Source organism: Excalfactoria chinensis, chromosome 5, assembly GCF_039878825.1.
Source record: "Excalfactoria chinensis isolate bCotChi1 chromosome 5, bCotChi1.hap2, whole genome shotgun sequence".
Taxonomy (NCBI): Eukaryota; Metazoa; Chordata; class Aves; order Galliformes; family Phasianidae; genus Excalfactoria; species Excalfactoria chinensis.
Window position 1 is genome coordinate 35,186,228 of NC_092829.1, and position 15,276 is coordinate 35,201,503.

The following is a 15,276-nucleotide window of genomic DNA, read 5'->3' on the forward strand; positions in this document are numbered from 1 at the left end:
CTTTCAGTTCCAAAGGGTAGCTCTGGTAGCTGCCTTATTACAAAGCTGAATGCACAACACTTCTGAGTTCAACCACAGTGACACACAACCTATGTTTAGTCAAAAGATTGTATCACGTAGACTTCCACCTTCTCCAACACACAAAAGATATCAGTGCAGATAAAAGAAAACCAAAAGGAAACACCCCATAATTGCTCTCTGGATTTTTCCACCACTTATGCAATCTGAAGACGATCCGGGAGAGATGGCCAAATAAGCATTAGGTGAACATTTGGATGACAGATGGACAGGAGTCAAGCTGGTAGTCATCTCATCTGTAGTTAGGTTTAAGAGGTTATCACAGTAGATGTTGCCATATGTCCCACACAGACAAGGAAGACATTTACTAACACATGGCACTGAACAGCTATATTCAGAGTTTTTAAGGTCCAGGTACGATCCAGAAAGGATGCGCTGAATGCCGAGTCTAACAGTGCTCTATGAAAATACAGTGTGCATGCACATATAAGTATTAATCAAAAGACAATTCCAAGTTTGGTTTTAAAAGTGATGATAGTTCAGATTGAAGAGCTAGCATGCTTTGTAATTATGAGAAATATGAGACTGAATGCTGTATACATACATCAAGGCTTTCTTTTCCATTGAAGTACAGTTTTAAATGTAAAGTGTATACGGAAAAACCCTTAAACTGATTTTGGTTTATAAAAGAATAAACTAATCTATCTGTATAGAATATTAATTCAAATGACACGCCATGATTACTTCATTGTAGATGCACAGGAATTTTTGAATGTGATTGGCCATCAGAAACTTGCTTGGGCTCAGCACAGCTGGTGACTGAAATGAGACTGCTGTTCCTCACCCTCAGCTTCTCCACCAGTGTCACTGATCACAGGTACATAGTCCTAAGATGTGTATTTCTAAGGTAGAGAGCTGTAGGATAGCTAGAATACACAGAGGAGTAAGCAATCTCAAATAATCATACAATCATGCATAATTTCAGTTGGAGGGGAACTTTGTGGATCATATAGTCCACCTCAGCTTAAAGCTGGTCTGTTCTCCGAGTTAGGGAGATCTGCCCACAGCCTTTTTCAATGGAATTCTGAATCTCTAAAATGATGGAGATTCCACAGCCCCTCTATAGCACCTGATTCTTTTGCTTGATCACTTTCATCACAAGTTTTTTTTTCCCTTTTACAGCCAGTCAGAATTTTCTGCTATTGTGTCCACTCCTCTTGTTCTTTTTGCTTTACACCTCTAAGAAGCTGGTTCTGCCTTTTCTAACGTGTACAGCATTTTAACTTCACAACCTGTCAGTCATATTCCCTACTTCAACAGATATAAAAAACCAGTTCCAGTTAGCAGATGACAAAGCAAATGGAAGCTTAGATCTGAACACTAATTAAACTCACAATTCCTGCTCTGCCACTGCACTGCATGAAGAAACATGGGAGAAATTCACAGTCATTTTTACTTCCATTCTTTCTCTTTGTCAAAGCAGTAGTAATGGATTGTAAATGTAGTTATTTTATAGCCTCAGCTCTGCAGGAGTTTTGTTTGTGTTGAAATACTATAGAATAGGATACCATAACTGGTAGTCAAGATAAATGCTGAGGTTTTACCTTGAAAGACGTCAGACCACAAAGTTTTTATGTATAACAACAGAATGCTCTGAACTGAATTCTCCCTCAGGAAGAAAACAGTGCAAAGCACCCACAGTTTAACTCCTGATCAAGTGACACATGGTTTTCTAAACAGCTGCTTCTTACAATCTCTTAGGCTTGCTCCTTAGCATTCCTATGCAATACAAAAAGCCACCTAGGGCAGTTCAGAGAATAACCCCTATGTGCTAGAGATCTGCATATTCTGCTTCTATGAGGCAGCTGTGGTGTTTTCTTCACTAATGCCAGAGAAACATAAAATGGACATTTCTAGTGCATTACTTCATGTTTAAAGCATCTTCTGCCTCCATGTCTGCAGGAACAGGGTACACTTGCTGCAGTATCTGCCTAAATTCACGGCTAAGCAAAGTATGAGATGAGACTCTTGCAAAACGACTGGAAAGAAGTCACCTACCCTTCTGCTTCATGACCATTTCAAAACTGTTTTTTACATTAAATTAAACCGGCCATTTGGAAGAAGAAACAGAGCAGGTAAAAAAAAAGAAAAAAAAAAAAAAAAAGCCTTTGCTGGTGGCAAAGATATGTACCCTATGTACCCTAAGCAAATGCCAGTGAATCTGCAGGTAGAACTCATATCTATTGAAGACATTACAGACATCGATTAAAGGTCTCTATCAACACAACAGTGACAGAGATAGACAAAACAGATTACATCCATCCTGAAATGACTCCCAAAGGTAACCCATGTCATAACACACCATGGCACACTATGGCATAGGCAGTCTCTTACCTGAGCTGGTGAGCACACTCAGGGGACTGCTGGAGGAGGTGAGTGCAGCGGTGCCACTTGGTGTATTCTGAGCTGCACTGGCTGCAGCTGCTAACGCAGCTAGGTTCTGTAACTGCATCGCATTCAGTCCTGCAACACATCGAAGAATGTACAGTTTCCCCTACAATAGTCACCATCATACAAGCCTAAGATCCACCACCCTCAGTGCATCATAATAGGGTAGGCAATAATGGGAAGGAGCTTAAGAACATCAGACTTCAGTACTAGTTACTGATTTATTCAACCCTATGATTCTTTGTTACAACTAAAAAGAAATATATTTTGTACATATCAATATTCTCCTTAAAAGACCATGATCTCAGATGCAGATTCCAGTGCACGGACATTTTCAAGCAGTGTTACGTAGTCCAGTCATAAAAGCATAGATTTTAACTGCTACAGAGAGTTAAGTTGGGGTTTGATCGAACAGATCTGCAAGCCAGAGAACTTGTCTAGACATCAGGCTAATAATCTTATCTTAAATCCCTCTACTCTCTTTACATGGGAACAGCAACAACTGCAGAATTCTTGTAAGATCTATATAACACAGTGGCCAACGTCATACCTTTAACCTGTCATCAGCTGAACATCAACTTGCTTTGTCTGGCCTCCTTGGTAGCCAAGAAGCAGCAGTCAACTGTGAGACAAGGTTAAGTGGCAACTCCTAACCACAAGATCAACCACTTTATGCACAGACTAGTCATCCAGTCAAACAAAGTGGTAAAGAAAATAGAAAACATTAAGAATGTTGTGGGTAATAAGCCAGGAACACTCAAGTGAGAGGAAGATGCCTTGATGAACTTTTTTCAGTCATTTACATATCTGACTCACCTTCAGTTTGAGTTATAATTTTTGAACTGAACGATCCAGTCAGTATTGACATTAACTTGCCATCTGTCTTGTCACCATTTATCGTTCATAATGATCCTGTTCTAAAGACTCCTGCATTTTAGCCAGGTTAGCTAGCTCAATTCTTCCATTTCTTCATCTTCCCTTTCACATCTCCACATTTGTTTATCCTAACATATTTTTCATCTTTTCACGTGACTTTGTTGATGTGGTTCCTTGTCTTTTGGATGCTTATTACGTACTTGGTGACAAAGCACATACGTCAAAATCTCAGCTTTGCAAATAAGGATGCAAACAGACAACATAAGGATGTGAATGGCAATGCAGAATAAATTGTTCATCTTCTTAGTGGCTTATTCTACCTTTAGCCTTTTATTTTTTTAAACTATATTTGTTTTAACTTTCTGATTGGGTCCGTATCTTTAATTGCATTTAGTGCTCAAAACAAGAGGATCTTGACTTTGTTTATATTCTCTAAGATGCAATTCTAACAAAAATATTAAGTTAAAACCTAAGTTATGTTGTCACTGTTACGGTGCTACAGAGGGTTAAAATTGCAAGTGCCAGAGTTAGTGAAGAACAGAGCAGCTTGCTTCCTTTCTGAAGCAGTTTGGCATGTACACACCACACCTGCTCTCCTGTCATCACATTGTTTTTCCTTCTGCTTTCCAATAGGGTCAAGATTAAATTTTGTCTATAAAGCCCAATGCAGACTGGAATCTAATTACCTGCTAATTTTTCTATCAATTTCAAGAAACGTAATCAAGATATTAATGGAGTTTTGAAAATAAAATTCTCCCTGCGTAGAACTACAGACTTGGAAAATTCAGAACACCATGCAACATGCTACTTATTTGCCTGGATTCTGTTTTTAAGGTGTTTTTTATGTGGTGAAGACAAAATTACCCTGAAAACTTCACATTCAATTTCATCTAGCTAGGCCTCCATAGCAGCCCCATGGTAACAACATGAACTGCTTTTAGTTTTGCCTTCATACGTAAGCAAGAGGGAAAAGCTGGCATCATGCTCGTAACAAAATCTGTACACATCACCATCACAAAGCTTATGGGAGTACAACACAAGTCAGATGTACACCGAGATGTTTCTTTCTTAACTGCTCGTGGTCAGTGTTTGCACAGACAGGTCATAGCCTATTGCTAATTACCAAACAACTGAAGCCATTTTAAAAGCTTTAAATGTTCAGTACTAAAACTATGTGGTGCTGTTTTTCTTTTTTTCCTGCCAGAAAAAGCATTCAGAGAATGCGGTAAACGGAGTTACTAACAGGGGTTTTATTATTCTGAACCTGATGAGGGTGGAAGGGAAAATTAATTTGCTGCCCAATATCAGAAACTTTAACAATATTTCCATAACTCTGGAAGAAAGAAGTTAAAGCTACTTCAAATATGCTCACTTATAAAACACACATCTGTACTTGGTGAAAATTCTGACCAGCAGTTTATAGCTAGGAATCTGGCTCTTATCTATTAAATTAGCATTTCTGCATCATAGGAACACTGTAATCAACTAACTCACACAGAAAATAAAGAAACAGAATGAAGGTCTTGCTTAAAGCACTATCAACACTGCATTTGCAACTCTGAAGTACTTAAAAACAAAGAATTTAAAACAGGAGACCTAAGAAGTTCATTGTAACTGAAACACATGCACTAGTGCTTATTTTAAAATACAGTGCTTTAAATATGCATCTGTTTCGATGAAAATAAATGCATACAGCTTTATTTATTTATTTGTATTCATAAGAGATTATAATTTCAAATGCCAGAGGTAAGGAAGATGAAAAGCATACCACAGCTCATGGTCAGGACAATGATTAACTAAGATTAAGAGGGAACTTCCACACCCATAGCAGAGGATTCCTATTATTCCGCAGGATCAGTAAACTCAATAGTACTTATTACAATACAATACATCTACAGACTTCTGGCTACTTTCTCTACCCCCTCGTCTTTGCTTTGGTACCAAATTTATCTTCCAGTGAAAAAACTCACCTCCCATTGGGTGGAGGCTGCTCAACGTGTTCAGGTTCCCAGATGAGGCTGCTGCTGTTTGCTGAAGGAGCTGCAAATAAAGCTAGACATTACACCAAAAAACAAAACAAGAGTGAGAGTGAGGGCTGGCTCCGCTTCTGGGAGAAACTGCACCACACCACAGCCAGAGTGCCGTCACAAAGGGAATTCCCACTGCTCACACACCACATCGTAGCAAAGAGCATAAAAAATTCCTCTTACAAAGCACAGCCAGAACACAACCATGGTGAAAATCAGCGTTGCCCATGCATTATGTCACAGCCAAAGCAATAGCACAATGCTTTTCACGCTCAGCACAGTCAATGTACTAGCTGAAGTGAACTGCCTGTCTAATGCACAGACAAATCAGTACTGAGACTCAGTAACAAGCTCCTTTTCAAAGTACCTCAGGCAGGACTGCCACCTGTAAGGATATACTACCTCACATCAGACTTTACAGCTAACATCAGGCCCACACAGGACAAATGGCATGCCAAAATCAAAGAGCCACTGTGAGAGGGGATCTCTTTCACATTCCTTATGCACAGCACCCATTAAAAAAATTTCAAGTCCTAGCTAGGAAGCTACTTAGGAAGATTTCCTATTCCTTTCTCCATTACCTATGTACTGCTTAAAAAAACCATAATCTACCAACTTCAGGAGTAGTTAGAGAACGTCTCCACTTCAATAGTACACCATGTCAAGAATGAGATGAAGTTTTCCTTTTCTGCTCCCCAGATCTTAATATTGCATGAAAACAGTTCTCATAACTACTCTAACAACCCACAGCACATAAGTTTATGAAAAATTCACCCTTCAAGTACCCAGTAAAACTGAAACCAGTGACAAACAGCAGACTGCACTCTGTTGTATCACTGCCGCAAGGGAGAGAACAGTTTCTCTCTATTTGCTGGTGGGTTTGTTTTTTTTTTAATTGTGCACTGAGCTGCTTGATTCTTCCACCTGATCAGCTTTTCTATTTGCACAGCACCAAGCACTATTCTATGTTTCACCAGGATAGGATGAGAGAAATAAATGCTCAATGAGGAACAATGGAAGAATACAATAATTATGTCATCATCATGTCACAAAAGACATGAAAGAATATTTAGATGGATAAACACAGTGCCCATAAGATATGAGGAAAATCTTTCCTATGCAAAGTCATTCTACACACAATAAGAAAACAAAAAGTTTCAGTGCTTACTACTTCAGAAACTGGGGGTGAAATATTCACTTAAATGCATCCTGACTAGCTGTTAGGAAATGACAATTTCCTTGTAATCCAGATTACTCATCCACCAAATGGGGGAGATAAGAGCTCTACTCCTGTCTATAAGGAGCCTTCAGAATCCATCAAACACCAAAACACAATCAGACACCAAGCTACAAAGAGATGAAAAGAAACCAGGTCAGAAACTCACTGCTAAGTATTGCGGTCCAAGCGTGTTGAGCCCAGCCAGGTTTCCCCATACAGAGGCAGCACTGATCTGCTGCATTTGTTGCTGGAGTTGCTGAGCAATTCGTTTCTGCTCTTTGTCCTTCTGCGTGTCTGCAAATTTTACCACAATGGGAGAAGAGCAACCCTGCAAATAGCAATTGAAACAATTACATACTTGCCATCACAAAACTACTGTATTAAGACCCAGCCATTGGAAACATTTCTGATACCCTCCCCGAACATATGTAATCAAACAATGCATTTAACATCCAATTGCTTTTTATTCTATTTCATATTTTGTTATTTTCTCTGCAGGTGAGGTTTCTTGAGTCTTTAAAGTATAAGCAAACACAAAAGCCCAGGAGTAGTATTTATGTACTTATCTTCTCTAGTCCCCCAGACTCCACAGTGACTGCCTGACAAATTGCATTCTCTCTAGACATTCACTAACTTGTCTTACCTCCATGGTTTGTGCTTGGTGCATTGCTTTGATTGCTGTTTGCGCCATGGCTCTTGTTGTAAAAGTCACAAATGCACAACCTGGGGAAAGAATACAAAAGGAACCAGGTCATTCACTATATACACATTTCTAGGAGAAAGAAAGGAATGAAAATGCCTATTGGAAAAATCATAGAAATAGCTGAAATGCCACCCTGAGGTGCCAAGAGCAGCATCCAGCAGAGAACAGTCAGACAGTCTCTTGCTTACCTCGGCTCAGCCCATCTGGGCCCCGTAATATCCTGCATTCTTCAATCTGCCCAAAGGGGGAGAACATCACTCGGATATCATTTTCATTGCACTTCTTCGATATCATTCCAATAAACAACTTCCTATCTTCTACTGCTAAGAAATCAAAGGATAAGAGTATTACCAGAAAGTATGCACTTACTAGATCTTATTTTCTCAAATTTTCTCCATCAACTGCAGAATCACATCCCCTCTAGTTCGAGGGGCTGCTTGTCAAAACCAGATTCCTAGCAATAGAATCTTTTTGTTTTAAGAAGATTGATTTTAGATAACTCAGTGAACCTGACATCTTGTTTTACATTTTACTGAGCTGCAAGAAGTGAAAATAAATAAATGTTGCATTCAGCACTTGTCCCTGTACCTCCTACATTCATCGCCTGGAAAGCAAGAGTTGTGTGTATTTTAGTGGAATATTTTCACTGTTTCTCATCTCTTCATTCTAGACAGCCAACACACCTCACCTGTATCTAAACAAGCATGTTAGTTGCAGAAGGCTTCTCTCTAGACTATTATGTTACCCTCTCATGTCGATCATGTGAATCAAGTTCTGCCTATTTCCTTATGCTCTTGCTAATAGTGGAAGCAAAAGTAATTATTTTAGTTGTTTCATATTAATCCATTCAGATCTTTACCAAAAGCATGAAAATGACAACTCAAATCTGAGCTGTCTATTACCATATATTACCTCAAAATGCCAATGCTACCAAGTACATTAAAATTCAAGGAAAACTTTCAGTGCAGACTACTTTAAGATAAATGGTGCAGAGACAAACATTTATTCTCATTTGTCAGTTTGTGGCTATTGATGTCAGAACTTTATACCTCTCATTCTACGGATCTGAAGATGCCAGTCACCTGTTACAAACTTTTAAGTGAATGAGGAAATTATGCTCAGAATGCCATCTGGACAAATAAAACAGTTTTCAAATAAAACATTCAGCACTATAATATGACAAATGCTGCAGCACAATTTGAAGCTTCAAGACAAAAAAGTCTTTTATTTAAAATCGCAGTGAGAGGCAATTTATCTGCTGAGTCTTCCCTGGAGTTGGAGAGAAAAATTCCAAGCCATTCCAGCTGGCAGGGCTTCAACTAACCATTAAACCTTTAAAGTTGCACCCAATTCACTGTTAAACTCATGGAGCACAAAGCTGCTTTCAAATCCTTGCTGTAGTCCATTTTTAGCTCAAGAGATCCAGAATTCCTTTTGTGAATGGCAAGTTAAAATACTTTTTTAACTGATGCCTTCATATTTATATTTTCACCTACATCTTTTACTAAAATTCATATAATCATATAATAGCCTCAGAACTGCTACCCTGGAACACCACTAAGTACATTTCTCCACCCTTTCTCCCCCCCCCAGCCCTTTCCATTATTTTCCCAGGAAACACATATCTGTGTATGTGTCTGTGTGTGCATAAACTCATATATACACACACGGATAAATGAACGTTTTACTCAATGCTAGATGTAAATGTCTGAAATGGTCAATGTGCAGAAGTACGTTCACAGTATTTTCTCTGCTGGAGATGAAGTGTTGACTCCCACTCTAGCCACAACAGGCTTTCAAATCAGTTAAGCACCTGAAAATCATTTCTAAATTTCAGCCACCTTAGTTCAACCAAGAACTCACTGGATGTTTCCCTAACCAACACCATGTTTTTTTCCAGTGAACAGCAACAGTGGTAGATACTTAGTCATGAAATTCTAGAGACCTCACATACACTACCTACTGTATTGAAATCATTTGTTTAAAAAAATAATTAAATCCAAACCCCAGTGCAAGATGACAGTCAGAAGCTGATCAACACGAGGAAAATCTTGAAGTTTCCCAGTTGAAATACACAATGCCACAAAATTCACATTTTAGTAAAGCTTACCATTATTCTTTTCACTATCAGCTGGTTTCATCTGGATAGGATGGTGCATCTGAAATGCAAACAGACTGTTTAATCATAAATGCATTCACTTCATGCTAGATGATTCCCACAACAATGATGAATGAATGAGTTTGTAGCCTGTACTGCCTCTACAGAAGTGCACATATAACAGTATATAAGCATCTGGAAGAAAAATCTTTTCCTAATTATATACCATCATTCCTCCTGAGAAATTATTATTACACGAGGCATGTCTACCCACTCCACTACCATATCTATTATCATTCCAATTTTGTGATATTTCTCAATCTAATAGTTCCCTTTAAACAGGACTTCAGAGTAAGATAATGTATGCTTTCATATCAGTGGTGTCAGAGATCAGAAAGACAAGGTAGAGCTTTGAAGGGAGCATCTCTCTTCTCTTACCCCTGGGAGAATCTTCATGTTGTGAAGAGCGTTCTGTGCTTCTAGTGCAGCTTTACGGGTATAAAATGTAACAAAACAGCACCCTGCAATCGAAACAAAATGCTAAGCAAAGAAGAACACTATGAATCCTGACCTGCTGTAGAGAAATTACACGTCCCACTTCTACTCTTCCAATAACAAGCAAAAGCAGCTAAATACTGAAAAGGGTATGTATCAGTGATTGTAACTGTTGAGAAAAAGATTCCTAAGTGTAATTAAAACTGACTCAATACCACTAGCTTGCCATTAAAAAAAAAATCATTTAGACACACCTAGCAAATAACCCTTGGCTAACTCCATTTCTAAACTCAATTATTTGGTAGTATCCAGAACTTCTCCTACTTTCACTGGCAATACAATATTGCATGTTTCTAAATTACAAATCCAGGTTAACAGCAACTGCATACACTAAGTTTTGTACTTTGTTTGAAACAGTGACACTTCTAGCAACATTCTGGCCATACTGTAACATCATAGCAATGCTCTGGAGCAACATAGTATTTGTTTACTAGCGGCTCTGCTCAGCATTTATACTCCATACTCTTCATAAACCCATAAACAAACTGGTAAGACTGGAACACTGTAAAAGCAGCCGAGTGCTCAAGTTTCATATGAGAAATACAGTTCTCACCTTTGCTTTGAGGAGGGTTTTGGCTCCGGTCTCGCAAGACATTGATTTCATAGACAGCACCATACTGTTCAAAAAGTTCTCTTAGATCTTTCTCACACCAGCTCCGTGGGACCTGACCCACAAACATCTTGATAGCATCTAGATCAGGTTGATCTGGGTGATCCAGTGTACCATTCATTTTCTTTGAGCTATGAGAATTCAATGAGGAATTTCTGTTACTTAGCTTGCCACAAAGTCTAGATGTTATTGCAGTTAGAAGCAGTATGCTTATGGTGAGTTTAAGAACATTTTTTACATCAATATGCATATATTTACATGTATACGCCATATACATAGATATGTACATTGCTTGCCAGTAAATGCAAATAATAATATATATATACACACAACCACACATTCAGAAAAAAATTATTGTTACTTGCACTCACTGGCAAGCAACATACTTGGAAACCATGTAATCTCTTTAAATGATTGCTTAAAACTTCACCTAAACTTTGCTCTTATAATGTAGTCAACATCTGCTTTTCACGTCTGTAGAGAGGACTGGAAAAATATCATTAATTCAACTTCAACCTTTTACAGAAAACACCACATAAGAAAGAAACCCAGACTCAGCTGACCCACAAGTAACTGTACTTATTAACAACTAAGGAAAATTAGAGCACATTTTGTGTATGTTTGACTGTCTGTAACTATTTCTCAGAGTGAATAAATACCTTAAAACAGAAAAAACACAACTGAACCGATGAGAAGCCTCATTAAAGGTTTTCAACACAGCAGCTTTGTGAAACTAGGCAGCCTTGAACAATACTTGGCAAAAAAAAAAAAAAAGAAAAAAAAAAAAAGAAAAAGAAAAAAAACATATAGTGCAGATGAACAGGTTGGGCCTGAACAAACTTAGTTTCAGAGCAAATCAAGCTGACTAACAGTAGGCTGCAAAAAAAGAGAAAGAAACATTTATTAGACCATAACACAGATGTTTTGAGTATGGGGTTCCTCAAAAGGCTTCAAGGCACCACATGTATGAATGTAACACTACTAGCCATATGAATACTGTTTACAGATGTTAATAGAACTGCATTGTACTCCATTCAGCTAGTTGCAAGCTACACACTGCATTCGGAACTGACTTCTCATTGCCTGCTGAGTGCTATGTGAGTTCTTGTTTTTGGTAGTAAGTCCCGTATACCACAGGATCTACCTCTGTGGAAGACTGTCTGCAATGGCATTCTATTGTAGCTACAGTGATTAGCATGCCAAAATTGCTGACCAACCCCTGCATAATCTAGAAAGGACATGGGGAGGACAACAGTTACCATGCATTGATTCCCTGCTGGCCCCCAAACTCTTTGTTGAAGGACACAAGTGTCCATCTTCCAGGGTACTCAACTCCCTTCACTTCTGCCTTTTGCCCTTTTAAAGATCGTGTTCCATTGCTCATCTGCAATCACATTCCTCCCTCAACAGATTTTTTTAAGAAAATTCAAAAGCAGGCAATGTTTAGTTATTTTTTCCTCTTGATATTCCATAGTCCAGAGCCTGATAAAGAACTGCTGCCATTATTTCCTAGCAGTATCAACAGACCTCAGGAGCTTCTTACCAGAAGGGATGTGAATAATCACAAATTCTACTATCCAACCTTTCTATAGGGCCAGTATGTCTTCAAATATCCAAGGTAAAGAATACCGTATACAAAGATGTAGATTCCATGCTTTTTCAATCCAATTGAGAACTGCAAATCACTTAACCTCCAGCAACAGTTTTCAGCCCCGCATTCTTTCCCATGAACAGTTCTAAGAGCACGGCTCACCTCCTGTTCACTGAGCAACTTTCATGAGACTTTAACAGTATTTCACAGAATCTTTCATTCCCGATTGAACAGTAGAGTCCGGAGTCATTAATGGGAGAGAAACAGAAATGTTCACACAACAATTCATTTCAATAACTGATTCTATAATATCAGCACCTCTTGCATACTGTAAACAGTACAACCAAATAGCTTAACTCCTCCTCACTCCTTTTCCTAAGAAACAATTGTGGTTTCTTTTTTTTAATACCTCCCATCTCATCCAGAACCCAGTGTCCGCTCGTCATGCCCAATATTGTTTCTCCACAGATTTCAGACCTTCAGATCCTCCTATCCCCCTTTTCCCACCTTCACAAAGGGAATGTATTAGACAGCAATGGCCCCAGAGACAACAATTCCAACTATCACTTCGGTTACAAGCTTAGACATGAACACACAATACTTACACAGGGCTAGCATTCAAGGAGCAATGGTCCACCATCATCTCTGGGAGAAAATCCAACTTGAACGCAGCCATCACCTCAGTCTGTCACAAACTACTAACACTAACACAGTATATTGCCTAACCCCTCAACAACACCACTTCCAAAAGTCCTGCAGGTCTTAACACTCGGCCACACAAAAAACACTCAAACCACAGAAACAGAAGCTCAGGGAGACCAGCAATAGACACCACAGAAACAGGCTGGACTGGGAAAGGGACATGGAATCCCAGATTAAAAAGGGGATGTGACCATGTGAAGGGAGGCTCAGCTCAATACACAATGAAAATGCTGATGCACTGGGCTTGTTTTGTGCAATTTTCCCTGGCGAAGCAGTACTGAGCACACTGTCAGATAAACAGAGTGTCAGATCCATGAAGATAGCGATGGGTAACAGAGCAGAAAGAATACAAACTCCAGTTTTTCCACCCCCAACTAACTCCTTGCCTCCCAAAATGGCAGTCCAAGAACTTGAGAAACAGACAGTTCCCCATGTCACCAGTATTAAGGCAGACAATTTGTTAAGTGTAGTCCAAAGGTTCCTTCAACATAAACGTTTTCAGTGTCTGATTAACGACCTTGCTCTTTCCACCTTGTGCCATTTCTGACACACTCCTAACTTTCATGGAGACAAATATGAATCTACCAAAGAAACTAGAACTGAGGAAATCTGGTTGCTCAAAAACATCCATCACAATCACAGAATATCAACGGCTACTTAATTCTCTTTAGAGAAGCAAAACATACATTGTTTTAGAAACAGTACTTTGCACATCGTGCTTCTTCAATTCCAGAGACATACAGAGCCTACAGATGATAAAGGAAAAATATGCACCTGGTGGTTATGCCATTCCTGTTCTTGTACTGACCCTGGTAGTAATGTGTTGAAAACTGTTGTATAATTGAAAACACAGATGCTAACACCTCAGCTTCTTCTTCTATACAACAGGAATAACGTTCATCATTGAGCTGCAAGGTGTATTAGTTACATGCATAACACAGACCTCCTGTTAAGCTTCCAGTATTTAAACTAATGGGGAGATAACCCTGATAATACTGGATGCATTGTGAGATACATGCAGAATATTTGATTGCAGAGTATGCTACAGAGCCAGCTGGCTGTGTCTGAGCACCAGACCATTAGCTCAAGTCCAGTATCCAGATAAGCCGTATGTATATGTCCAATACAACCGCATAATTCTTAGAGCATCACATAATGCATACTGGGGCAGTTGTGATCATTTTTCTCATCTGCTAAGGACTGCAACATGTACCTGTAGTCTAATGGCCAGCGTATGTGGATTTATTTATGCCTGCAAAGTTAGAGTATGCCTATTATTTTTATACATTAATAACTATTTCTAATCTCTGGAAAAAGACCATTTTCCATCTTCTGCTTGCAGAGAGATTTATTTAAAGATTATTAAAAAGAGCTGGACCATTACTGCAAAATAAAAAGGTGTGAATTTATCACACATGCAATACATTCAGCAGCAACTACTGCACGCATGCTCCTGCTACACAGTAAATGCAAGAAAGCTTATTCCTTAATAAAAAGGCGTAAGCTACCTGCTAAGCACCACCCCTACAGGCACATAAGCAGGCACTGTGGAGCAGGGTTCAATTTACTAGCTTTCGGTAAGTAGCTGGTATCTGTCTTCAGATACATCTCACAGGCTTCCTTCTTGAAAAACTCCCTGCTATACAAAACATATTACTTTCAAATGCTGAATTCAGCCTGGAGTCCACTTTGTGGGATTGATTGAAAAAATAATAATAATAAAATCCATAAAGAGAAACATCTCAGATTCACATTTTAAGAGCAGCAGAAGATGTAGTGGAGTTCTCTCCACTGTTCATGTAACTCCTTAGCTCAGCATTACAAATCCTAGCCTTACCAACATCTCCTGTCATCTTTTGCTTTTTTAAGCAGCTGGTAAAATACTCCAGCAGCCGTGTTCATTATAGGTTCAATAATAGATGATGCTGCTAAGAGATACTCGAGAAAATGGGTTTCAAAAATGTTACCGAGATTGATTCATTTACTAAAGAAAATCACTAAGTCATTCTGATTTGCTTTTACCCTCACCATTTTCCCCATCTCTCTGCACCTCAAAATTGAAAGCTTATTTGCTTGCTCCATTAAGATGAAAACACAAAAAAAGTTACAGGCAGAGAAGCCCCCAAATCCATCACTGTCGCACTGCTCCAGTCCATGCCAAGTTCAATCTACTGGTTTTGAGAATTTGAGAATTAAAACATTAGTTTTGTGCAACTATCCCACTATACGTTAATTTCATATTCTTGTTATACTTACTCTCATTTCTCCTGTTATATGCTCACTTTTTAAAATAAGCAACACTGACAAGAATATTTCACGTGCTGTTATGCACAATTTGCAGAAAAGGAAAAATCAATATTGGAATGCTGGATAAATACCTGCAGGTGCATTAGCCAAATACCCATGCCTTAAAATAGCACAATTCTGCT

The 15,276-nt window shown here is 38.8% G+C and overlaps 1 protein-coding gene across 19 annotated transcripts in view; it reads right to left on the reverse strand.

The window, feature by feature from the left end:
• CELF1 (CUGBP Elav-like family member 1) overlaps positions 1–15,276 on the reverse strand; it is a 52,837-nt gene that overhangs the window by 15,391 nt on the left and 22,170 nt on the right. For 10 of the 19 annotated variants that reach the window (XM_072339354.1, XM_072339341.1, XM_072339345.1 and 7 more), the window contains 8 exons: positions 10,498–10,685; positions 9,828–9,910; positions 9,402–9,450; positions 7,480–7,614; positions 7,232–7,311; positions 6,755–6,916; positions 5,313–5,394; positions 2,413–2,541 (listed from right to left, as the gene is read on the reverse strand). In XM_072339354.1, coding sequence (XP_072195455.1) covers positions 2,413–2,541; positions 5,313–5,394; positions 6,755–6,916; positions 7,232–7,311; positions 7,480–7,614; positions 9,402–9,450; positions 9,828–9,910; positions 10,498–10,675 — 898 coding nt within the window. In that variant the 5' untranslated portion in view covers positions 10,676–10,685. The remainder of the gene's footprint in view (positions 1–2,412; positions 2,542–5,312; positions 5,395–6,754; positions 6,917–7,231; positions 7,312–7,479; positions 7,615–9,401; positions 9,451–9,827; positions 9,911–10,497; positions 10,686–15,276) is intronic. The other 9 variants (XM_072339357.1, XM_072339356.1, XM_072339351.1 and 6 more) reach the window with 3 other exon arrangements.